Source organism: Gigantopelta aegis, chromosome 8 (genome assembly GCF_016097555.1).
Source record: "Gigantopelta aegis isolate Gae_Host chromosome 8, Gae_host_genome, whole genome shotgun sequence".
In the NCBI taxonomy this organism is placed as follows: Eukaryota; Metazoa; Mollusca; class Gastropoda; order Neomphalida; family Peltospiridae; genus Gigantopelta; species Gigantopelta aegis.
This window is the reverse complement of record NC_054706.1, coordinates 56,401,991-56,428,240: the sequence shown is the minus strand read 5'-3', so window position 1 is coordinate 56,428,240 and position 26,250 is coordinate 56,401,991. Positions and strand designations below refer to the sequence as shown.

At 36.2% G+C, this 26,250-nt stretch overlaps 1 protein-coding gene across 5 annotated transcripts in view; it reads right to left on the bottom strand.

Moving 5' to 3' along the window:
* The window catches only part of LOC121380166 (prominin-1-like), a 105,146-nt gene extending 79,999 nt beyond the window's left edge, over positions 1-25,147 (bottom strand). For 2 of the 5 annotated variants that reach the window (XM_041508964.1, XM_041508963.1), the window contains exon 1: positions 24,750-25,143. In XM_041508964.1, coding sequence (XP_041364898.1) covers positions 24,750-24,984 — 235 coding nt within the window. In that variant the 5' untranslated portion in view covers positions 24,985-25,143. Of the gene's footprint in view, positions 1-24,749 lie in introns of all 5 variants that reach the window. The other 3 variants (XM_041508965.1, XM_041508962.1, XM_041508961.1) reach the window with 3 other exon arrangements.
* Between the last annotated feature and the right edge of the window lie 1,103 nt (positions 25,148-26,250).

Genomic DNA, 26,250 nt, shown 5'->3' with positions numbered 1-26,250 from the left:
AATCCCCTCAGTATAACATTTAGATGGTCAACAAGATCAAAATATTTCTATCCAATATACCGGTATCTTTTATACATGGGTCAATAGAATATTGCTGTTGCAAGCTTCACTGAAGATATGTAATAACATTAAATGTGAACATGCAGAGCCAAACAATGTACAGAAACCCACCAAGCAGGACTAACCACAACTGTACCATCGTAGACAGATATTTCTATCATGTGGGTTGTTAAAATTTAAAAAGCCGACAGGTCAATTTTCTTTCTCCATGTGAACCTTTATTGCAAGATAACTACATGTACTAGCATCCCTTCAAAAGATTTTATTTTACGATAACAGCATTCTTTCTGAAGATTTATAGTACTTAACTTTGTTAAGACTTGACTATCAGGTTCTCCATAATAGCTGCTGATAAGTCGGTCATACCTTACAATTACAGTGACGTTCTTAGTTATAGTCGAAGTAATAAAACAGATAATACTAGTCCACACGATATATAATATATTTAATGTGGTAGGTGCATGTACATACATGTATGTAGCATGCATAAGTAAATAAAAAGATTATTCACTGGTAATATATACCGAACAAAATAAGAAACTTCCGCTAACTTTGCTTGAACATAACTTGATGAAAACAAACCGGGGGAATAATTGTTATATATGCGTTTAAAGAGTGTTCCATGATGCATCGTTTGGTGCAAAAATCATGGCCATAGGTTAACAGAAACTGGGAGAAATTTTGACCAAGTGTGGTAGGGGTTAAAAATAAAAACACCCACTTAATAACTGGTATGACCACCTCTTGAATTGACCACTGCAGTGCATCGCAGGCGCATAGAATTGACTAAAGTGTTGATTTCTGCCTGTGGAATATTGATCCATTCCTGAATGAACGCTTGACGAAGTTCGTTGACGTTAGTGGGTGGGTTGGAACGACGCCTCAATCGTCTGTCCAGACTATCCCAGGCATGCTCGATGGGGTTGAGATCAGGACTTTTGGTGGGCCAGTCATCAATGAAATCAATGTTATTTGTCCTAAGAAAATTTACAGTGTCTCTAGCTGTATGAGAGGTGGCATTATCATGCTGAAAAATCGAGATGTTGGCTTTGTTATGGAACAGAGGAATGACGTGATGAGCGAGAATGTCATCGCGGTAACGTTGAGCATTTAAATTGCCATCAATGACGACTAGTGGTGGAACGATAACCATGGACAATGGCTGCCCAGACCATGACAGAACCCCCACCCCCGAAACGATCTCGTTCAAAAACACAACAGTCAGCATAGCGTTCATTTCTCCAACGGTAGACGCGCACCCTGCCATCAACACGTTGTAAAGAAAATCGAGATTCATCCGAAAAAAGAACGGTATTCCAACGTCGCCGTATCCAACGAGTGTGTACACACGCCCAATTAAGACGATTTAGACGATGACGTTGCGTTAAAACGCATCCGACGTAAGGACGTCGTGCATGTAAGCCATTCTCCCGCAGACGATTACGAACAGTTTGCCCACTGATTCGGTTATTGTGAAGCCCAGGTGTGTTATCAGCAGTAGCAGTGGCAGTTTAGAATCGATTGCGCAAATGCGTGTTCATGATATAGCGGTTTTGACCACATGTTGTAACACGCGGACGTCCATGAGGTGGCAAGTCGTTGGTGCTTCCTGTCGTTTCTAACGCGAAGATTTCGTATCGCTCGACTAGAACTCCCAACATGCCTTGCAAAGTCTTCTGTCGACATGCCAGCATCAAGCATGGCAATCGCCCGTTCGCGTAAATTATTGGGTATTCTTGGGATACTAAAAATGCTACAATGTAAAAAAATTTAATTTTTTTACAAATTTTTGAAGCGTTTTCGTTCACTTGACAACAATGTCAGTAAGACAAGTAAAAAAAATTGACCAAATACTACACAGGACATGTCGAACCATGCATGCATGTGCAAATTGAATTTCACGTTGTCGACGATTAACAGTGCAAAAATAATTGATAAAATTCATGAATCCTGATAATACAGCTCAAGGCTAATACTACCTATATAATTTCATTACACAATGAATTCTTTAACACAACAAATACTATATGTACAAATCGGAAGTTTCTTTTTTTGTTCAGTATATATGTAGAGAAATATAAACAGAAAGGGACATATGGACTTGTTTAATAAAATGTAGAGAAATATAAACAGAAAGGTACATACGGACTTGTTTAATAATGGATTATTGCAGGGATTCTAGATTATGGTAGCCCCACTCCCATGGCTAGTGATATTCAATGTTGGGCTAGTAAATAATTACTGTTGCCATGCCCAACGACTAGTGAATTTTTGGGGTCAAATGTTGCAGTTACATGTAAGTCTATTTTGTAAATATGAACATTCTGCCCCAACCCCAACTCTCCAGTGTTAGTTTTTAAAGCTCTATCTCCCTCTTTAGGTGAAATATCCAATTATTACTATTAATTAGTATAATTGTATTAACTTGAAAGTAAAGTAGGGCTATAGTGAATTTTTAATCGTGGCTAGTAATTGTTTTAAATCACTGATCCCAGGTGTAGTGGATTTTATAAAAATTCTAGAAGCCCTGATTATTGCTACAGATCAAAGATCAAAGAGGAATTTACATTTTAAAAAGATTTATTTTGTTTAACACCACCACTAGAGCACATTGATTTATTATGGATGTCAAATATTTGGTAATTTTGACATAGTCTTAGACAGGAAACCCGCTACATTTTTTTCATTAGTAGCAAGGGATCTCTTATATGCAACAGCCCATAGAAATGATAGCACATACGATAGCCTTTGATATACCAGTCGTGATGCACTGGCTGGAATGAGAAATAGCCCAATGGGCCCACCAACCGTACATCTGGTGGGTGCTTTACAATCCTCAAACAATCCCTCCATAAAAAATAATCTCTGGACACCTGTAACAAAATTATCACTCTGAGAGACTCTTTCTCTTACATGGGCTAGACGTAGTCCAGTGGTAAAGCATCTGTCTGATGTGCGGTCGGTATGGGATCGATCCCTGTCAGTGGGCTCATTGGGCTATGTTTTCGCTCCAGCCAGTGCACCACGACTGGTATATCAAAGACTGTGGTATGTGTTATCCTGTCTGTGGGATGGTGCATTATAAAAGATCCCTTGCTGCTAATCGAAAAAGAGTAGCCCATGAAGTGGCAACAGCAGGTTTTCTCTCTCAATATCTGTGTGGTCCTTAACCATATGTCTGATGCCATATAACCGTAAATAAAATGTGTTGAGTGCATCGTTAAATAAAACATTTCCTTTCCTTCCCCATACATGTATTTCATTAAAAATTATTAATTGCCACATGACATACATGTTTTATGCAATACTTCATATTCCACGATTAGTATATCAAAGACAATGGTTTAAATTAAGCTATTCTATCTGGAACATATCATGATATATACATAAATAATATGCCACCATTTCCAGCCCTTTATAAATATTCATCACTGAAATTGATCCAGATGGCAGGCTAGCTGTGCACAGGTAACCAGGCACCGATGCTTTCAGCTTCACCAACCTCAATTACTTTGATTAATTTCACCTCCACATTCACCTTGCATACATATAGGTACCACAACGTGTAGTGCCAATCATTTGCCCTCTGGGGTAATACAAACACAGGTTAATTAATATTGCTATCATATTTGTTTACATCAAGCTACATGTAGGCCCTTGTCAAAACAGGGAGAGCATGCATGTACAGGACAGTACATAGTATTTAACTTGAACATTCAGAACAAGCTATTGTAGCGCTGGCCTGTCATGGGCACAGGTGTCAACTCTCGCCCTGCATATGGCCAGATTTAGTCCTTTAATACACATACATGTACTCAGAGTACACACTGTCTTTGACACGAAAACAAATTAGAATGAGTGCAGTATATGATAGGATGGATGGATGGATGGATGGAGGCAAACTTAAAAAAAAAAAAATCTAATTCCAAGCAAATGCAAATGCTTACACTAGCATACATGTATAGGAGTACATGCGCCACTATTGTGGCCACAAATCCACTACGGTTAACTGCAGAAAAACAAACACCCACCCAAAACTCTATCCTAAAAGAACATCCTTTACATTCCTTTCAAACAACCCACAGCTTAATTTCTACATTTTGGTATATCATTGATGGTGAATCCCCTCATGTGACCCGTTCAACTTGAAAACCATTCAGCGTATCAGTCTTCTTTGTACTGGACTATTGTTCATTCTAGCAGCATGAGTAATAGTCACCTATTTGAGTCAACCAGACCAATGGAGCACCATACACAGTGTACACGCCCTACATGTATCGTGTACACAGCCAGGTGGGGAGCCTTGTCTTAAATCAATACAACTCAAACCTTATAACACAAGGAAGGAAAACAAAGGAATGTGTGTTATATTATACAGTGAAACTCCTCTAAACTGGACACCAATGGGACCAAGTAAAAAGGCTGGTTTTAAGAGGTATCCAGTTTAGAGAGGTTCTCTTCTGTACATATATTTTAAAATGTCCGGTTTTGAAGGAATTCCAGTTTTCAATTGACTAGATATATCGCTAATCAAGATTTTGAAAACAAAATGTTCCCTGATTTAAGCATTGTAAATATTTCTACTTTCACACATGTATTAGAAAAATAGGAAGGAAGGAAATGTTTTATTTAATGACGCACTCAACACATTTTATTTACGGTTATATGGAGTCATACATATGGTTAAGGACCACACATATACTGAGAGAGGAAACCCGCTGTCACCACTTCATGGGCTACTCTTTTTGATTAGCAGCAAGGGATCTTTTATATGCACCATCCCACAGACAATATAGTACATACCACGGCCGTTGCTACACCAGTTGTGGAGCAATGGCTGGAACAAGAAATAGTTCAATGGCTCCACTGATGGGGATCGATCCTAGACCGAATGCACATCAAGTGAGCACTTTATCACTTTGCTACGTCCCGCCTACTAGAAAACTAGGTTTCGTAAATTCAACCGAAAGTCTTTAGAGGAAACACGTGTCACTTTTTTTCCATTAGGGATCTTTAATATGTACTTTCCCATAGACATACTATATGGCCTTTGATATAGTAACCGTGGGGCACTAGTTGGGGCTTTGGAATTGGGGCATTGGGTGGCAGGGTTTCTGCAAGAGGGTAAAACGGGTTTGGCGCCATACCCAAATTATTATTTATTTAAGTTAACATTTTGACAAAATTAATGATTCTTATCATTATTGCATGATTTTCTTAACCCTAACCCTAAATGTAACCCATTTTCTTTGTTGGGGAGGCCCCCCTTACCCCCTGTTGACTGTGGCTGCATTCAATTTCATAGCGCCATACCCAAAAGTTTCTTTCTGGCAGAAACACTGGGTGGGATAAGAACAAAATCCAATGGGTCCACCAAGGAGATTCGATCCTATATGATACCATAGTCTTTGATATACCAGTTGTTTGCTTAACACCACCTCAGTATATTTTAAACTACACCTATTTGGTGTCTAACGTGTGGTTATTTTGAGAAAGAGAGGGAACCTGCTGGAGCCACAGGGTAATCCCAGCAAAAACACAGGTCAGGTAATAGGGTTTAACATGCACTGCATGCAGAACAACAAGCTGTTGCAGCACACACCTGTCATATGGGCACAGATGTCGGCACCTCTGTTAGGACAGGAAAGGGTTTGGGCTGGGTGGGAGGAGGGACCTCCTGTGCTGGCAAGTGCATGAGAGCACCAGCAACCCGACCAGGGTCGGTAGTGGGCAGGGGCATTTGTGGTACTATTGAATTTTGTATGTATTTAGAGAATAACTAACGAGCTACGAGGAATTACGGATTATCTGTCCCGAGTGAATTAATGTTGTAAACCCGAGCCTCTGGCGAGGGTTTTACAGCATTAATTCACGAGGGACAGATAATCCGTAATTCCTCGTAGTGAGTTGGTTATTCTCTTTATTACCCATTGTCAATCTTTAACGATTTTAAAAGTATATTTACGTTCTCGCTGCTGTAACAACTAACAAGCTCTACCAGCCATAACAATGTATTCATACACGCCATTACCGGTGCACACCCAACAGTATCCACCAAAGAATAGTTCCCCAAAAAACCCAGTAAAAATAATAAAATAAAAATATTTTTAAACATTTGTACATATAATTTGATTTTTAATTCCGTAAATGTTCGTATCGTATAAAAATATTTGAAGTTGGTAGTAATAGTTTGACCGATAAATGGAATCATGAATGAACAAAACGTAGTCCCGGCAGTATGTAATTGCCAATCAAATCTTGTCTTTTTAAAGCCAGCCAATCAGTGACTGTAGAAGCAATCTGCACACTGTGCAGAGATCGAAAAAATATTACCCCGTATATTTGAGCCCATATGGGTAATAAATAAATATAACAATTTGCACAGTTTTCATAATGTAATTTTGATTCATTGAAAAGAAATGAGCTACATGTATTTGAGTAATTTTGCCAAATTGTAGCTCATATCAAAAACACACCTTTTGAATATCCATAGATGGGAGAGTACATACAGTACATACCTTAGCCTTTGATAATGGCCCACCTGTCAAATGACAAATGACACCTCAGGTGTGCACACAATCACCAAGCTAAATCCCATCCCAGGAAAGAGATAATGTTCCATTTAACAATGCACTGAACACACATTTATTTATGGTTACATGATGTCGGACATATGGTTAATAGCCACACGGATGAGAAAGGAAACCCACTTTGGTCACAAAGTGATCTTTTACACAATGTATGCAGCATATCACAGACAATTAAGATAGTACATATCATGGACTTTGTTGTACCGGTTGTTGCGAAGCACTGGTTGGAACGTGAAATAGCCAAATGGGCCCACTGGCACGGATCAGTCTTAAGACTGATGTGGATCAGAAGAGCACTTTATACCACTGTGCTATACATGTGTGTCATACACCCACCTCCTGCATACCAACAAAGAAAAGGATTGTTTAAAATGTTTCAAGAGAAAGGGATCCTATGCTCATTCATATAGAAAGGACAACCGATATACATGTACTATACGTACAACCTTTGATACACCAGCTGTGCAGCATTGATTCAAATGGAAATAAAATATGAAAAATATGAAAATAAATAAATTTATAGCCAGAATACACCTGTATTTAATAGTGAAAAATATGCCGTAGTGCATGTTTAAAAACTAGGGTCTGTCCCTTTAAATTAATGAATATTAGTCATTCAATCCTGGTAATGTTTCAAACCAGGAAGATATTGTTGATCAATAGAGGCTATTTTAGGTGAGGCTAAGTTCTTTAGTATGCCCGAGCATTTGTGTTTAGACTTAACTTAAGTATTTACCTTGTTCACCCGGCCACACTATGAAGAAACTCGATCCAGCAACCTTTGTAACTACATGTCAAATGTGCAATATTAAGATATATATTATTTAGAGCAATAAAATCATGGAGAATATATTATCTACACTTCCAAGACAATATCAACAGCAAATAACAGACTCATTTTAAAGGTTTTAAATCATAACAAAAGAGAACATTTCAATACTAATTTCAAAGAAGGTATTTCAAATATTAAATGTGCTGTACAAAAACTCCCTCTCCCGTTTTCCCTCCCTCTCCCTTTGTGTGTGTCTGTGTATCTGTGTGTGTGTGTGTGTGTGTGTGTGTGTGTGTGTGTGTGTGTGTGTGTTTTGTATGGGTGTTCGATTTGTGATCCTTTTTAATATAACTTGTTTTTAATTCAAACTACTTTGACTCTGTAGCCTGAGTACCCTGCCGTTCGAGACCTAGATGGACATTTGGACGGTCATGATCACTCTCTCCGCCAGAGATATAGCGAAAACATGAAATTGCTGCCTACCACCAGGTAGGTCAAGATTCCTGCTTTGATACACCAATAACTCTATGCTTGACATTAAATACTGTTACATTGATCATTTTCGAGTTGGCCAAATAACAAATATTTGACATATTAGTCACTAATACACACATTACAGAAAGAAACCCGTCAGCACTTATGTATTTAACCAGAACATTAGAGAAAGGGTGTGCTGTCAGGTTTCTTCCTATAGTGTGTGTATTGGTGGTTAATATGTCAAATATGTGTTACTGGCGAAATCGAAAATTATTATAAAACTTGCAGAAGCAACAATGCAAATACAAATACATGTAGCTCTATATAGTCCCTCCTAGCCTCCATGAACATTGTTTTTTTGTAAATAATTTCAGTTTGATTTGGAAATAACAAAAACAAATACTATAATGCAATTTAGAAAACAATCAATTCAGAAATAAATAACTTATTGTAAATAAAGCGAAGTACATGTTTGTACTCTTATAATGAATGTGAAGGGACCATGATAGTTATAGCAGTAGTTCGTTGGACATGTTTGCATAATTTGGTTATTAATGTATAGGGAGATAAAACAGGACTTTACGATCAGTTCATTCTATATAGTAGTTTGTTCTAAGCATGTTCATTGCAAGTGTACTTTACTGTTCCACAATAATAAAATGACATTCACTAATGGGAAGGACAATAGGTACCGTACATTTCATGTACATACATTTCCGCTCTACTTCATTTTGTAAATGTGAGAACGTATAATAGTATTACTAACATTGTGACGGTACATGCTCTTAATTTTTGTTTTCGCCTGTGGCGATATTAATTGTTTTAGAAGGCTGTGTGCAGTTCCAAATGCACTTAGCTAGGTGGGCAACTTGTTACGTAATACTTCTGCGCGATGGTCGTCTAATACACACCCAGCCCAGGTGCGGAACCATGTGGCCAGTAGTTACGTAATACCTCCACGCGACCGTGGAATCTCTAGCGAACTGGCGACATTAAGTCTGACGATCTGAGGAAAAAAATACCGCTTGGTCGCGGTGGAAATATCAGATGATAAGATTCGGTGCCGCGATAGCTAGAGTTTTAGAGTTATGATCAGAACGAAAAAGGACGGCTCCCAGGGAACATAGTCCGTTGGACTTTGGTAAATATTTTTATTTCTGCTCTGTGTATAACCTTGATGTGATTGATGTGACTTTAAATATTTTAATACTGTATTATACCAATATTCTTTAGACAGTGTCTTCGGTCATCTGACGAAGTAAATCGTAGACTTTTTGTTCTAACATTATACGAGTATTTGGTAATATAAAGCTTAGCCAGTCATCCTAGAAGACCTAGGTAAACTGTAGGTTATTGTCTTTATTGTGATAGGTACCAGTATTAATTCTGTGTTACAAGGTTACTGAATGAGTAGTTAAGGGTTAATTAAAAATTAACCAGTTAGGAATAGAGTGGTAATTCCTTTATTAATTAAGTTCTCCTGGCAGCGTTTCTCAATTATCACACGTTACTGAACGAGTAGTAAGGGTTAATTAAAAATTAACCAGTTAGGAATAGAGTGGTAATTCCTTTATTAATTAACTTCTCCTGGAAGCGTTTCTCAATTATCACACGTGTGGGTGTTGTGTCACGGTGAAGTGATTCGCATATTGTGTGAACTAGACTCCTAGAGATTAACTAATTAAGTGAACAGTTCTGGGTTGTTATTGTTGTTGTTATTAATTAACTACTACGGCTGTACATTTGTCAGCGTAGGTTAATACAGATTCCAAAGTGTATTGTGTTTTTGTTGTGTTTTCTAGTGAACTAAACATTCTATAATTATATATACTTATATAAGATCGTATCTCTGATCATACCTAGACAAGCCAAAGCGGTTTTGAACTGACCGTTACAGAGAGATCTAATAGATATACAGTTAGGAGAGATATTTGGACAATCGTGTTTTATTCAGTTACGGGTATTATAGAATCCCCGTGACAAACATCTACTTTGCACAATATTTGTTTCTTTTAAAATGACTGAGGTGTACTAAGGTAATTCTATCCACTGATGTTTTTCGAACTAGGAAGAACACCATGAATACACACGTTTATGTCCTCATTGCCCATAAGTACTCACTTAAAATTAACTAGATACAGCTTGGTTATAACTTGAAAGATGGAATGATGAACTTACAAAATATGTCGCACCAAGGTTACATATGTTGTAATATTAATGTGAAAATACCTCTACAGAGTAACCATTGTAAAGTATAAGTTAAAGTTCATTAAATAACTGACTACGAGAAATTACTTCACCGATCCTTTTCCACATACAAGATTGTTCCAAGTTTCATTTTCCTCCCATAATGCACCGCGCGTTCTAAACCCAAGTCGTACAATCTGTCGTTTTTCCTTTAATTCAAAGTGAAGATCGTTTCAAAGTAAGTATTTCTTAGTCTGCATATGCTCGAAAAAGATCACACTACACGATTAGGGTGGGAAAAGGTGATGGTAGTCGCTATTTCGACCACAATTCCGTTCCGAGGAAAATTGCTTGGAACGGCTCTGTGTTTACGAATGGAAAATGTCGTCGGCCCTATAAACTCAGTAATGTGCATTTACATTCGAGTTTATTTTTATGAACTATAGTCCGTCCCATCCTTCTACAAAAGTGTTTTTTGTTAATAATTTCAGTCTGGCTTGACGTAAGAAGAAAAGTAAAATTGTTTTGGAAATAACAAAACAAAATATTATTTTTGTGTGGAAGTTACAAAACAATCGGCTTGTATGTAGTAACTTGTGGTAAATTCCATAGTATGAAAAAAAGGTGTTCCCTGTAGAATCTATAGAAAACATTGATTTTAAATAACTGACTATGAGCTATTAATTGGATGTCAAACATTTGGTAATTCTGACACAGTCAGAGGAAGAAACCTGCTACATTTTTTTCATTACAAGCAACAGATCAAATACAGATAAATGCATGCAGCTCTACTAAGACTAGGTATATTTTATATACAATATACACTTCCACTCTACTTCATTTTGTAAATGAGAACATATAATATACTGACTTCCAAAAGAAATTTTACAAGACTTGAAATTGTTATAAAAAAGCCAATACACGGCACGGTGCGATATGAAAGTATCATGAAGTTCAACATCATAATTAACATCACAATGCACTTTGTGATAGATACAAAGTGTTTGAAATGTGATTTCTGAATTGGTTATTTTCGATTAGCAACAATATTGATCAAATTATATGTATGACATTCTAAACAAACTTTACAAGATATTATAGAAAACCAACAAACGGTATGGTGGGATATGAAAGTATCATGAAGTTCAACATCTTAATGTCATATTGCTAAGTGTTTGGAAGGTGGTTTCCAAATTGTGTTTTTTTTCGATTAGCAACAATATTTATCAAAGTATATGTATGACATTCTAAACAAACTTTACAAGATATTATAGAAAACCAACAAACGGTATGGTGGGATATGAAAGTATCATGAAGTTCAACATCTTAATGTCATAATGCTAAGTGTTTGGAAGGTGGTTTCCAAATTGTGTTTTTTCGATTAGCAACAATATTTATCAAAGTATATGTATGTAAAGTTTCTTTTGGATGCCAGTATAGTATAGCTAACATCTATTGTCCGCAATTTTTTTTTTTTTTAAATCACTGAGATACATACATTGTGTGAAAAGAGTAGCCCATTAAGTGGCGACAGCTAGTTTCCTCTCTCAATATCTGTATGGTCCTTAACTATATGTCCCACGCCATATAAGCATCAATAAAATATGTTGAGTGCGTTGTTAAACAAAACATTTCCTTCCCTCATTGCCTAGATGGGTCAATGTTGTAAACATTTGTTAGCCATATACACAGACCTACACCGTAAGAGGAGATGACAGATGTGGTTATAAAATGCTTTTAAATTAAAATTTGTGCAGGCCCTATATAAATGGAAGGGTTTTGTTTTTACCAAAAGTCGGCTCAAGTCGCCAAGCTATTGGCAGTAGTGAGAAGTCGAAGTTGCCATAATATTCTGGATCTAATTTTAAATGAATGAATGTTTAACAACTCCCCAGCATGAAAACTACACGAGTGTGAAACTAAGGTAAATGCAAAAATTAAGTGCAATCGAATTTCAAAAACAAAATAACACAAAAGATGTCAAGACACCAATGTTTGTAGTGCCAAAGTTCATATAACACCCTGTTGGTCTGGGGTTTTACTTTAGGGCCAGACTGTACATCATTCAACACATGCCAGGCTGTTTGCAGCAACCAATGTGTAGCATTGATTGTAAACTGACTGGAGTGTGTTCTGTATTGTGATTGGTTAATTACATTCTTTTTCCAAGATCAAATGAAAATAACACCCGGAAAGGTAATGACATCATTAGAAAGTGACGTCATTAGCAATTGGAACAGGCGAAGTTAACGATTCAAGGGTCTACAGTTAGATTGTAGCAAGGTATTTTTTTCAAGAAATGCCAAATCTAAAAACTCCATATGGTTATCTCCTAATTGTATACTGTAGATTTTGGGCTAAATTCATTCCAGTAATGCCAGAAAATGCTCTTTATTACTTTTATTTTAATGTAGTAATGACATATTAATTATCATTTATTTAACACTATCATGTTTTAATAAAAACATTTAATTGTTTTGCTTACATTACCGGAATTTATATTTGATAACAAAATATTATGATTCGAACTGAGTGTCTGAGCCTTTCCGAATGAACGCGAAACATGATGAACTTGATGGACTTTATGAAACGTAACAATAAATGTTCACTTCGCCTATTTTTATTTTAAAACTTCTCCCCTTTCTTCTGGGAAGGGAGAAGTCACTTTTACTTTTTAATTCTAAATTAGGACCAGTTTGTTCTAGTTTTTTTTTTTGTTTTTTTTTTTTGTTTTTTGGGGGGGCTGTATGTTTTTTCATTACTGAAAGTCAACTTATTCCCCAAAATCACACAAATCATGCATGTATACATTATATATATATATATATATATATATATATATATATATATATATATATATATATATATATATATATATATATATATATATATATGTATATGTATGTATATGTACATGCCTTATATATGTAACTGGTACACCAGTATACATGTATATATAAACATCAACAACATACTTGAATATTCAGTCAGGCATTCTTCATAATGTATATTGATCTATGTACATCAACATTTTAATGATGGATTAATTACAACACATGCATGTATATATGTAAACAGGTTGTTTTGCTAGTACGCAATTAGTGATGTATATTTAGGAAATCACATACTTAACACCATATGGCTTTATGAGAAATGTGATAATAATCCTGTTCTAAGTAACACAATACATATATTGATTACCACAGCAGTGACTCATGACCGGGGAAATAAAAAATAAAATTTCTCACTGAGAAATTATCATGCATTGGTGTAAAATACAATATTATTGGACAATAATTTGGAGCTTACAAACCAATGATTTCGCTGATACTAAATATGATGTCATCACAATTTGGCAAACAGACACAATGACATCCGATAGTTTTAAGAGTTTTTGTTTGTACCCTCAGTTTTTATTGTTAAACTTGTAATAAACAGATTTTTAGAGAGAAATATAGCTGAGGTAATAAATAGAGTAACAAACATGGTACCAGTTATTATCAAATTTATGTTCCTTTTTTTTTAGCTAAAGCTTGAGACAAGAAAAAAAAATTTCACTGGGGATGTGATTTTCACTGGGGATAAATGTGATTTTAACTTGTATCTGATTTATTATCCTCTACATGTATATATAATATATATACATTTTTATATATATATATATACATTTATGACAATGTGTTAAATTACTGATTCTGTTGAAAACACATTTATTGCAAATGATCAAATATTTCAATTAATTTAAATGGACAAATCAACTTACATACTCAACATATTATTGGCAGTGAAAAATACCAGACTAGTTTATATAATAAAAAAAAAATTAAAAAAATCTAAGAGCATGAAAAACTGAACTTCTCAAAAGGACTATGCACGTTCAAACACACTACCCTGGACACAAACCTCAACTACATGAATATGGGATGTACAGTGAAATCCCTCTAATCTGGTTTTTAAGGGCATTCCTGTTTACAGAGGGTCCAGTCTTGAGAGGTTTCACTGTATATATAATATGTCCAGGAGAGAATATTTAAATTAATCGTTAGTGGTTAGTGAGAAACTTCAAAACAACTGAGACCTTCCCAATCCTCTAAGAGATGGGACAGGCCAGGTTTGACATGAAAAATTACTTGTCGGTGTCTTAGTTAATAATAAAGCTACAAAATGATCAAATAAACCACGTTTGACAAGAAAAGGTCAGCTGGTGGTGAAATCCACATACATGTAATCATGTAATGTACAGTGTCTAGACAGTTGCACTTTAAAAGAAAGAAAGAAATGTTTTATTTAATGACGCACTCAACACATTTTATTTACGGTTATATGGCATCAGACATATGGTTAAGGACCACACAGATTTTGAGAGGAAACCCGCTGTCGCCACTACATGGGCTACTCTTCCGATTAGCAGCAAGGGATCTTTTATCTGCGCTTCCCACAGGCAGGATAGCATAAACCATGGCCTTTGTTGAACCAGTTATGGATCACTGGTCGGTGCACCTACCCATTGAGCCTTGGAGTCGGGTATCTGGATGAAAAATCCCATGCCTCGACTGGGATCCGAACCCAGTACCTACCAGCCTGTAGATCCAATGGCCTAACCACGACACCACCGAGGCCGGTATTTTTGCATTTTAAAAAGCAGCTCGATAATCTAAGAATCTGTCATACATTAATTATAGTGACACACGGTAAAACCAAATGTTTAAATACATGTATACGTATGTACATTCACTGCATGTACATGTCATGGTCATATCTTACAAGTCTCCCCTAAAAAAAAAAAATACATACAATCGCCCTCCCTCCCACTCCCCCCCCCCAAAAAAAAAAACCCCAACAAAAACCCACATAAAAACCCCAACAAAAACCCCACCTTTAACGCTTGTAAAGATAAGAGAAAGCTGATACAGTATATATAGATAGTAAAATGTCTCTTACAGTCTTACCATAATCATACAAAGTTTTCTTACTTTAATTTTTTCCAGCTTGAATATACTGGTATATTAGCAGATAATTGTGCTTTATTTTAATACACTCTAGGGAATAATGATAATTTAAGCAGTGCATTGGTAATAATTCATGCCTCACAAATGAATAAGTCACTCCAGTTATTCATAAGGTTTTTTTAAAAGACATGCCAGCATGTCTGCTGTCAGAAGAAGTGCCATATGCAATTTTTGTTATGTTGTTGTTGCCTACTAGGGCCATTCAAATATTACATAATGCACGAGGGGTGGGTGGGTGTAGGTCCAAATGTTATGTGGTATTACAAGGGATGAGTGGGTGTACTGAACAGCGTTACATAACACACTTTTTTTAATTACTAAAATCTATTGTTGGGTTGGAGTTTTTTCCCTAAACACTCTATCACGGCGACAATGTTTATATTGGTAGTTATAGCTAGATGAATACACCAAATAAGGAAGGAAAGAAATGGTTTAAAATTAATTAACAACACACTCAACATATTTTGTTTACTGTCATATGGTGTCGGACATATGGTTAAGGACCACACAGATATTGAGAGAGGAAACCCGCTGTCGCCACTTCATGGACTACTCTTTTTCGATTAGCAGCAAGGGATCTTTTATATGCACCATCCCACAGACAGGATAGCACATACCACGGCCGTTGATGTACCAGTCGTGGTGCACTGGCTGGAGCGAACACACAATAAGGATTATAATTAATATATATTAATATAACGTGGGTAACGGGCAGAATTATTTCCCCGTTATAATACCCATGCACCACAAACAATATAAATGGAAACACAAAAATAACAAGGCAACACATTAATAATTAATTTGGTGTCTCCCGCCTCCCCAATATGATCATTTCTGGAACTCCCTTGCATGATCTAATTCTGGAGGTAAAACATTTGCAGAGTGGTATATGTGCCAGTCTTTTTAGGCATGTGTGCAGAAAATTATATCAGGGGGGTTCCAGACTGGTGAATGAAGGTTTCAGGGGTGGAGGGTTCGGTCTTTTCCCCTGGAAAATATATTTAAAAAAAAAAAAAAAAAATCAACCCTTGAAACCCCCACCCTACCCCAACTGCACTTGTACCTGCTTTTCTTGCCCTAGCTTTGTTCTTACTAGTTTTAGAGTACTTTTTTTTTAATATACATTCACTTCATTAAATAGTAAATGACAAAATAGTTTTCTATTAATTTGTTATGGAAAATTGCATCACAATAAATAATGTCAAACACATTACAACACCTAGATTGTGGCAGACATATTGATTATATAAATTATGGAGAAATGATAATGATAACCTTTTCATATACAGTGAAACCCCTCTAAACCGGACACCCTCGGGACCAAGTAAAATGTCCAGTATTAAAAGGTATCCAGTTTAGAATGGTTAATTTCTGTACTGATTTTTAAAAAAGGACTGTGAGAAATGTCCGGTTTTGGGGAATTCTGGTTTACAGAGGATCCAGTTTTGAAAGGTTTCACTGTACAAACTAAAGGCCATGCTATTATCAGGTTACACTCACATATGTTACAAAATGATATTACAGTCAAATGTGTTAATTAAGCAGCTAGCCACCAAAATTTGGAATTTAATGGAATACATCAAAATGTGGCCTTTTAAAACAGGTGGCTGCTAAAAATAGGATTATACAATTTTAATACATGTAATCTTGTTTGATGTATCCCAGTGATAATAGCTTGCTTGAAGCACATTCAGTCTAGAATTGACCTCTGTCAGTGTGTGTGGTTATGGCTAAGAAAAGGAAAGGAAGGAAATGTTTTTTATTCAACGACGCACTCAACACATTTTATTGACGGTTATATGGCATCAGACATAATATTGTTAAGGACCACACAGATACTGAGAGAGGAAACCCGCTGTCGCCACTTCATGGGCTACTCTTTTTCAGTTAGCAGCAAGTGAACTTTCATATGCACCACCCCACAGACAGGATAGTACATACCACAACCTTTGTTACACCAGTTGTGGAGCACTGGCTGGAACGAGAAATAGCCCAATGGGCCCACCGACAGCAATCGATCCTAGATCAATGGTACATCAGGCGAGCGCTGTACCACTGAGCTACGTCCCCCCCCCCCCCCCCCCCTTCATTGCTAAGAAAACATATGAAATTTACAGTGTTGGACATTTACTTGTATGTAATTTTTTAGCTAGAAAAATATGACTTTATGCGCATTCGATCAGTCCAAAACAGATCCCTGTCTGTAGGCCCATGAGGTTACTTCTCATTCCAGCCAGTGCATCACAATGAGAATACCAAAGACCGTGATATGTGGTATGTGGTGTTCTGTCTGAAGGATGGTACATATAAAGCATCCTTTGATGGGAAAATGTAGCTTTTTTTCTTTCCAAGACTATATGTAAAAATTACCAAATGCTTGACATCCAAACAGCCAATGATTAATAAATCAATGTAGTTTAGTTGTGTCATTAAACAAAACAAACTTTAAAACTTTCATTTACTGATAGATGTTATATGTTAGAATTATCCTTTGTATTTATACATATGTATGTACTGTGTACCTCTTCAAATACTGTCAATGCTTCGAGGCATGTAAAGTTCAGGTGTAGAGTGCACACTTGAGGCACAACAGATTATGTATCAATTGTCCTATAGGTGGATTTTGCGTAAACCATTTTAGTTTATGCAAATTATCCATTTCTCATAGGCCTGCTCTCCAATTGTGGGGTTTTTTTCTGTCCCAACCAATGCACTATGACTGGTATATCAACGGCTGTGGTATGTGCTGTCCTGTTTGTGGGGAAAATGCATATACATGTAAAAGATCCTTGTTGCTGATGGAAAAATTAAACGGGTTTCCTCTAAAACTATGATTGAAAAATTACAAAATATTTGACAACCAATTACCGATGATAAATAAATCAATGCACTCTAGTGGTGTTATTTATATATAAAAAAAAAATACCCTCATCCATCCACACTTGGTTGTTTGCATACAGTATGCCGGAAAATGTGCAGGTTATGTTGACTATCTCTAGATAGAGCAAATAAAGAGATTACACAGGAATTAATGAGTAAATCTATATTCATCATTCACCTTCAGGGATTGACAATATTTGTTCTAGCGATTCAGCTAGCATCCACAGTGTTTGTACTTGTGGCATAACAAGTCAGTGTAATCCACTAACCTTGCTAACCTGGTTAAACAAATATCTTACAGGTCGAAAAATCACACAGGTGCTTGTACTGCACAGATAGGTGTTTGTTCTAACACATTGTATAACAACTTGTTACAGCACTTAGCATACGTTGCTTTATTGTTTTTTCATGGGGTTTTATTACATTGTTGCTGCTCAACACATTTTATTTATGGTAATATGGCGTCAGACATATGGTTAGGGACCACATAGATATTGAGAGAGGAAACCCTAAGTCACCACTTCATGGGCTACTTTTTTTTTATTAGCAGCAACCAAGGGATCTTTTATATGCACCATCCCACAGTCTTTGAGATACTAGTCATGATGCACTGGCTGGAATGAGAAATAACCCAATGGGTCCACCGACTGGGATCGATCCCAGACCGACCGCACATCGAGCAAGCACTTTACCACTGGGCTACTATAGGCTAGTAGATGTCAAACATTTGGCAATTTTGACATTAGTCCTAGAGAGGAAACCTGCTACATTGTTCCATTAGTAGCAAGTGATCTTTTATATGCACCATCCCACAGACAGGAGAGCACATACCATACCTTTGATATACCAGTCGTGGTGCACTATCACAAATAATAATTAAGTTCTACGTATCCGAGTGTTCAAAGCAACACTGCCACCACAAAATCATGCTCGTCTATCCTGGCCCGACCTTAAAAGTAAAATGCACTTCTGACTATTGAAGTATATAACTCTTAGTAATTCAACTGTTTATTTTGTATATTAGAATATCCAATTTTTAAAAAATAAAATTTAATTTGCTCAATTAAAACTTATTTATATATAAGCCGCTTAATTTGCACTAATAATTATAATACTGTTCTATTATAATTTTCTTGTGATACTAAATTACATTTATACTGTATGTAACTCTGTATGACAACAAATACCTTTAGTATAGTTAGCAGGAGGAATTGGTCATTAATTTAAATGATAGAGAACATAATTCCTATATTAGTTTGGGTACCAATTGTTTTAATTTTTATTGTGTATTACATTTTTAGGTTCATTATGTTTTTTTCGTGGATTACACATTATTTGATGGAGACTAGTTTTATGCATTTACTCACTTATCTTGTCTGTGGGATGGTGCATATAAAAGATCCCTTGCTGCTAGTTGAAAAAATGTAGCCCATGAAGTGGCGACAGCAGGTTTCCTCTCTCTATATCTGTGTGGTCCTTAACCATATGTCTGATGCCATATAACCTAAATAAAATGTGTTGAGTGCGTAGTTAAATAAAACATTTCCTTCCTTCCATATAACCGTAAATAAAATGTGTTGAGTGTGTCGTTAAATAAAACATTTCCTTTGTAAAGGCAGGGTCGGATCTAGCTCGGTCAGCTAGTAGAGCTCTCACCTGAGGTAAACCCAATTTCTGATTCCCCCCTCCCCCCCATTCCAACCAGTACCCAACTCGTAATTCCCATGTCTTGCAGGGTTTACCCTGCTCATTGCCAAATGCTAATTTTTATGCCTACAACATTTTTTCTTTGGTTAATAACATTTTTCTTAAATTAGCCACATTTTAATCATTTTCTAAATATCTGAAAATTGGCTAAACCAAAAAAAAATTCCAGGGTGGACACTGCACTCTTAAATTGGCATGTGCTGTTGTGTCTATACAAAAGTGCATGTAAATGATCTGTTGCTGGGAAAATGGAAAAATGGAGCCGGTTTTCTAAAAACAAAAATGTTTGACATGCATTAGTTGCTGATTAATATTTAACAAATCAATGTGCTCTAGTGGTGTCATTAAACAAAACAATATTTTAACTTTCATAAAGGTACACCTGTTATAATACAAGTGTTATAATACGAATACATACATGCATAACAAGTAGCTGTAATATACTTCCTGGTAACCTGACATTATTAATAGGCCACACTGACTCTTGGTAAACAATATTTAACTCCGGACACTTTTAGTGCCTAAAGCACCAATCATTCTTGGCTATTGACAACAGAGACATTCCTGTTATCAATTAACATGTATAATCAATACAACTTAATTCTCATCAAAACAAATTACACGCATGACTGTCCTGTCGGGAAGTTAACTCGATCAATTTAAATGATTCACATGTGTAATTCATTTAAACTGGAAGCAAACAATTTGTTTGGGTTTTTTTAACGCATGTTGCTCAAAATACACAACCTGATTTCTTTACAAGTAGCTTTTGTAATAATAATTGAATTATGGCAATGGTCCATAATTCAAAAACTAAAATTGCCGAGAGGGTTGACATGGATTTCTCTCCATCATGGTTCAGTTTCGGTGATGCGATAGCTAGATTTGGTTTCCAACAATTAATGTAATTTTTATTTATTATCCAATTTTGGAGAAATAAGGTCCTTAAATCCTTGACAGTATGCCTTTAAAACTATATTTATATATGACCACACAAGTTAAAAATGATCTCATAATGTGTGGAATACATATTGTACATCATGCAGGCCTCCGAGAATGAAACATTTGCTTAATCTAGATGATTTTGAGGCAACCCATTTAATTTTGCATAATCCATTAATTTTTTGGCAAGAAACAAATAGGGCTAGAACTGGCACTCGCCAAATTCACCAACTGCGAATTTTAATCACAACTGGTGAATTTTATTTTAATTTGGCGAAAGAATTTCATCTAAAGATTGGTATTTTGTTGAAAATAATGGTGGTTTTCTGCTATTTTTGAAGTTTAATAAATAATTTGGCAAACAAATTTACACACCCAGAGCTATAGCCCTATCAAAGAATCGGTTAAGCAAAACTAGGCTTATGCAAACAACGCACAAGCAATTTTCAGAGGCCTGTACATGTTATGATGTATTAACTGTCCATACTTTCATGTTACAATTAATCACTTAATTACCGTTATCTTTATGGTCCAGGACTTTAAAAAACCTATTTTGTAACATGTTACATATATCTATTGTAACACTCAATCCATACTTTTACTTATTTAAATTAATCCTTATTACAGCCCCACCAGTTAAACATTACTTCATAAGGTGTGGAAAACATGCAACAATTCATGCATACCACTTATTGTTTAATCACTGATAAAATTTGCCACGTCAATTAGGTAAATCAAAATGAAAGGCTGGTACACATATGTACAGTACATTCTTTTATATGTTATGTCAGCAGGGTAATAGCATACATGTTTTATTTAACAAAATACCATGTCACCAGATATATACAGGTGTTCTTAGATTACTGAAAGTATGTCATTGTGGTAGGTTGTATACATATATGATTGCCGAACAGGTATGGCAAAGTTTTATTTAAACAAGATTTAAATTTTTAATCTCATATCATCTTTCCTTTCTCTCTCATGAATTCTCTCTTGTGTTAGGCCTGTGGAAAAGCACTCACCTGATCAGGGGTGCAGAAAGTACTTGCCTGCTCGCCAAATGCGAGTGAAAATTTTGACGGACGAGTAATTACAAAATGAAACTACCAGTCCTATCTGTTTTTTGACTGACTGGTGTGTGTATGTGTGTGTGTGTCTCTCTGTGTGTGTATGTATGTGTGTGTGTGTGTGTGTGCATGCGTATGTGTGTGAAGGTTTCACATGACGCAGGAATCCTACGTATTTGACACAATATTTACCTAAAATACTCATACATAAAATCTGTGTGCATCATGGTTAACGTAAAAGATTTCCGATGTCAATCGATTTACATTTTAACTCTTTTTTTTTTTAAATACATAAAAACCTAACGACTATGAAGTTCAAAACGAAAATAGCCGAGTGGTTAAACTGGTTTCCAACCTTCTCAATACATTTAACACACCGTAACTTAAGTGTAAAACCAAGTGTGGCTGATGTACATGTAGTGTGCCAGTCCCTTTATCTAAATACCATAGCAACAATGTCGAATGTCCAGTATACATGTATACAAATATCAGCTGCGAGTTTTCAGTTCGCTCTATATGTATATAGACAGTTATTCAGTTAATTATGTCATTTAAGAAATATATAATAGATGACTATTTTTGAATGCATGACTCCCAAAATAAAATCCCGGGAGTCACGATGACTCCCATTATACAGATGCTAGGTGGAACCCTGTGTGTCTGTGTGTGTGCATGTGCATGTGCGTGTGCGTGTGTGTGTCTGTACATGCATTGAATCCATGACTCTGCATCAGTCATGCCAGGTAGAATTTCAAACCATTCAAACAAATTGTTCAGAATGATGAAAATAAAACACAATACATGTACTGCATTGACAAGATTGCATGTTATTTGAACTATCATGTGATACTGCAAACACCATTTCAGGAGAGTGATCTTCAGCTATTCTTTATTTTTCAGATGGCAAAGACTGCATGGTTCAAATCTACACCCCAGTGCTCATCTTCCAGCCAACTGAGACAGATGCTACATGTAATTAAAACTGTCCTTAACTAATTCTTCAGTCAATTTGTCAATTTTCTTCTCTTTTTTTTTCATATTAAAAATACTTTAAAATGAATATACAGTCAAACCTGTCTATGACAGCCACTCAAAGGACCAGGCAAAAATGGCCGTCATAGAGAGATAACCTTCATCTATATGAAGGTCTGACAATTATTAATCAAAATCTAACATCTTTTCCTTGTGCTAGAACTGTTAATGTATTATATAAATGGGAAAATATCTCACTAAGAAAAACAAAGACAAATACTTAACTAACCTCCAATTTTAATTCTATTACATAAAAGAATTAATATTTCAGAAAACAATAAAAATAATGTAGCACTTCTGCAACTGAAGTCACTATAATCAACATTACAAATTTTGGTGGCATTTTAGAAACAAATATCAGAAATAAATTGCAACAGTATTTAATGTTGACATGTTTAATTGCAGTTGTTTTAACTGCTTTAAATTCGTAATTTGTTACAAAAATTGTTGTAACTATTTTTCTGATGCACTTTTGTGGCCGTGACAGCAGGTTCATTTTTGTTTTTTTATTAAACAAATTGTGTCCACTGGCCGCGTTGAGCAGGTGGTTGTCATACAGAGGTAAAATATATAGTAAAATGCGTTGGGGGACCTGAGCTGCAGAGTGGGCATCATATAGACAGTTGACCAACTTAAAGAGGTGGCCGCAAAAGCAGGTTTGACTGTGTGTGTGTGTGTGTATGTATATATATTTGAAACAAGAAACATTTGAAAAATCAAAACTCTGAGATGCATTCTCATGGCCTCTCTTAGCGCAAATCAGTCACCATCCATTAAATGCAGCAACTGAACAATTTTACTCGAAAAGTAGGCGGCAGCAAAAGCTGTTTCAGGCGGCGATTTGCCGCCGGAGACCGGGTACTTCTGAGGGCTCTGGCCATGTGATCAGTAATTTAAAAAATTTACTAGCCACGATTACAAATTCACTAGCCAAACTTTAAGTTAATACAATTTTACTAAATAATATTAATAATCGGATATGTCACATAAAGAGGGAGACAGAGATTAAAAACATTAAAATTGGGGGGTGGGGTAGGGGCAGGATATTCATATTTACAAAATAGACTTAACTGCAACATTTGACCAAAAAAGTACTTTACTAGCCGTCGGGAATGGCAATAGTAGTTATTTACTAGCCCAACATTGAATATCACTAGCCATGGGAGTGAGGCTACCATAATCTAGAAGCCCTATATACATACTATATTAACAGAGAAGGGGGTCAGCAGGGAAGGGGGTCAGGAGTCACAGTATGCATGATACCATTTTTTTTTTTTTTTTTAATTATTATGTGTTCTCTTTTTTGCAATGTTTTGCCATTGATCACTAAATTAATTCTCATAACTGTTAACACAATACATGGCATATTTGGCCAATAAAATTTGGTTGAAATCTGGTGTCTGAAAATGGCGAAAATTATAATTTCATTAATTCACACTTCACTCATGCGTCTTTTTTTTTATAGTCCATATTCTGTTCGCGAAATAAATTTAGGACATCATTTACATATTCATGACAGTTTATACAAAAACGAAATGGTATACCTGAAAAGTTGTAGGGGGACACAATCCCTTGTGAGCAGGCACAAGCCATATATATTTATATAAAAACAGACCAAAATATTAAATAAAAAATTGTCAGAGACTCAAATTGCACCCCACCCCCTCCTTCAATCTCCTATACAGGCCACAGGTACCCCCAAACAGAAACCCCATATACAAATATTAGTTAGCCTACATAGCCTAGATAGGTAATGTTACTATAACATATCTGACATTAATGTTTGGGGATACCCGTGATACAGGCCCTCTGAATTTATTTTTGTGAAATTCATAAATGGTTTACGCCAGTTTTTAATTCTTAGAGGCCTATAAAACAAAACCATTTTCAGTGAAAACCTTAAAAATAAAGAGATTAGGATAAAAATGGGAAAACAAAAAACACAGAAGAGAAACTAAAATTATTTTGTGTTGGCCTAGGCATATTTATTTTTTAAAAATTAAAAAATAAAATAAATAAATCTTACTTAGCCATGGCAGCTCCGTAATTTTATCTGTCTGCACAATTTCAAGAAATGCATTTGTCATGTCGTACAAAACCTCCATTCCTTTTTCTATAGACGTTTGGTCATTCCCATTTCCCGAGTCACCGGTTACTGGTTGCGTTCCATTTTGAGACTGGCTATCCGTACCAAGAAACACGCACGATAAAACAACACACAACACAAACGTCCTACGTATATTACTAGTTGTAGAAGCCATAATCGTCCTGTTCTATGTACATCCACTAAGTCAAACCCTGAATTAATATCGCGCCAACTAACAGCTACTAGCTATATCTGCGATGTTTACAACGCCAGGTTTTTTCTCCCAATGTTGACCATCCTACATTGCACTCTCTTCTCACAACCTTTGAAACGACAGGTTCCGGGTTCGGTGACGTCACGGACGCCAAACACGCCCCTGATGCTGAGACTTAGTGTGTTTTTCTCATCGATTGGGAAACCACTGAGCCGCTTTTACCTGTAAAATTTAATTTAACAAGTGGGTATGGTTTTATTTGTTTAAAACAAAGCAAGGTCTTTACAAAACGATTAACGCCCCAGTTGTAACAAAAATAAGCAAAGATAGGCATGACGTATTGTGTACAGGCAGTGTCTGAGTGTGTACAGGTATAATAAAGGTACATCTAGGTAAATCGAGCTAATTCAGCCATTTAAGACAGTACAGGGTCAGGTACATGGTTTTTTCTAGAGAGGGTGCAACTCTGGAAGAAAAAAAATCCAAACTACAACAACATGCATTAATTGTTAGACTGGGCATAGATGAAGATGGGGTAGGCACAATATTTAATAGTGAAGGGGACACAAGCGAGATTTTTACCTTTATTTATAAATATAGAGTAGGGTGTTGGAATGACTAGCTAGGGGAGGGCTGTAGGTGACTCAGGCTAGGGCAAAATGAGCTGGCCTGAAAACTTTTCATCATGTATTTTCATAATTCTAATTACAATATTAGTTGTAATCCATGTAAAAATGCGTAGTGATTCGTTTACAACCCTATATAGCTGTTTGGCAGTAATGCTAATTTGGATAAATGTTGTTATCCATATTTGGACATTTTTGTTTAATGCGGGCAAAAATCAGCCTGCCATCCTGCAAAAATGGGAGTCCGTACGTCTATGGCATCCCCAGCACCCTTCCTTAGATCTATCATCAGCGCCTGAAAATGCATATAGCAGGCGCGTGTGCAGGCGGAAGGGAGGGAGGGGGGGGGGGGGTTCGGGGGTCGAAACTCTTCTCTGCTCAAGCACATTTTCTGTTTTCTCAATATATTTTCCCTGGGAGGGAGCATGACTTGATCCCCCCCCCCCCCATAAACGTCGGTTGCCACAGTTTAGACCCACCCCTCCCCCACCCTACACGGGTCTACACGCCTGTGACATTGAGTACCCAGTATATATTTTTTTTCTACTTAAATTGTGTTTAGCAGACGCGTGTGTAGAATATTGTGCAGGGAGTGAGGTCT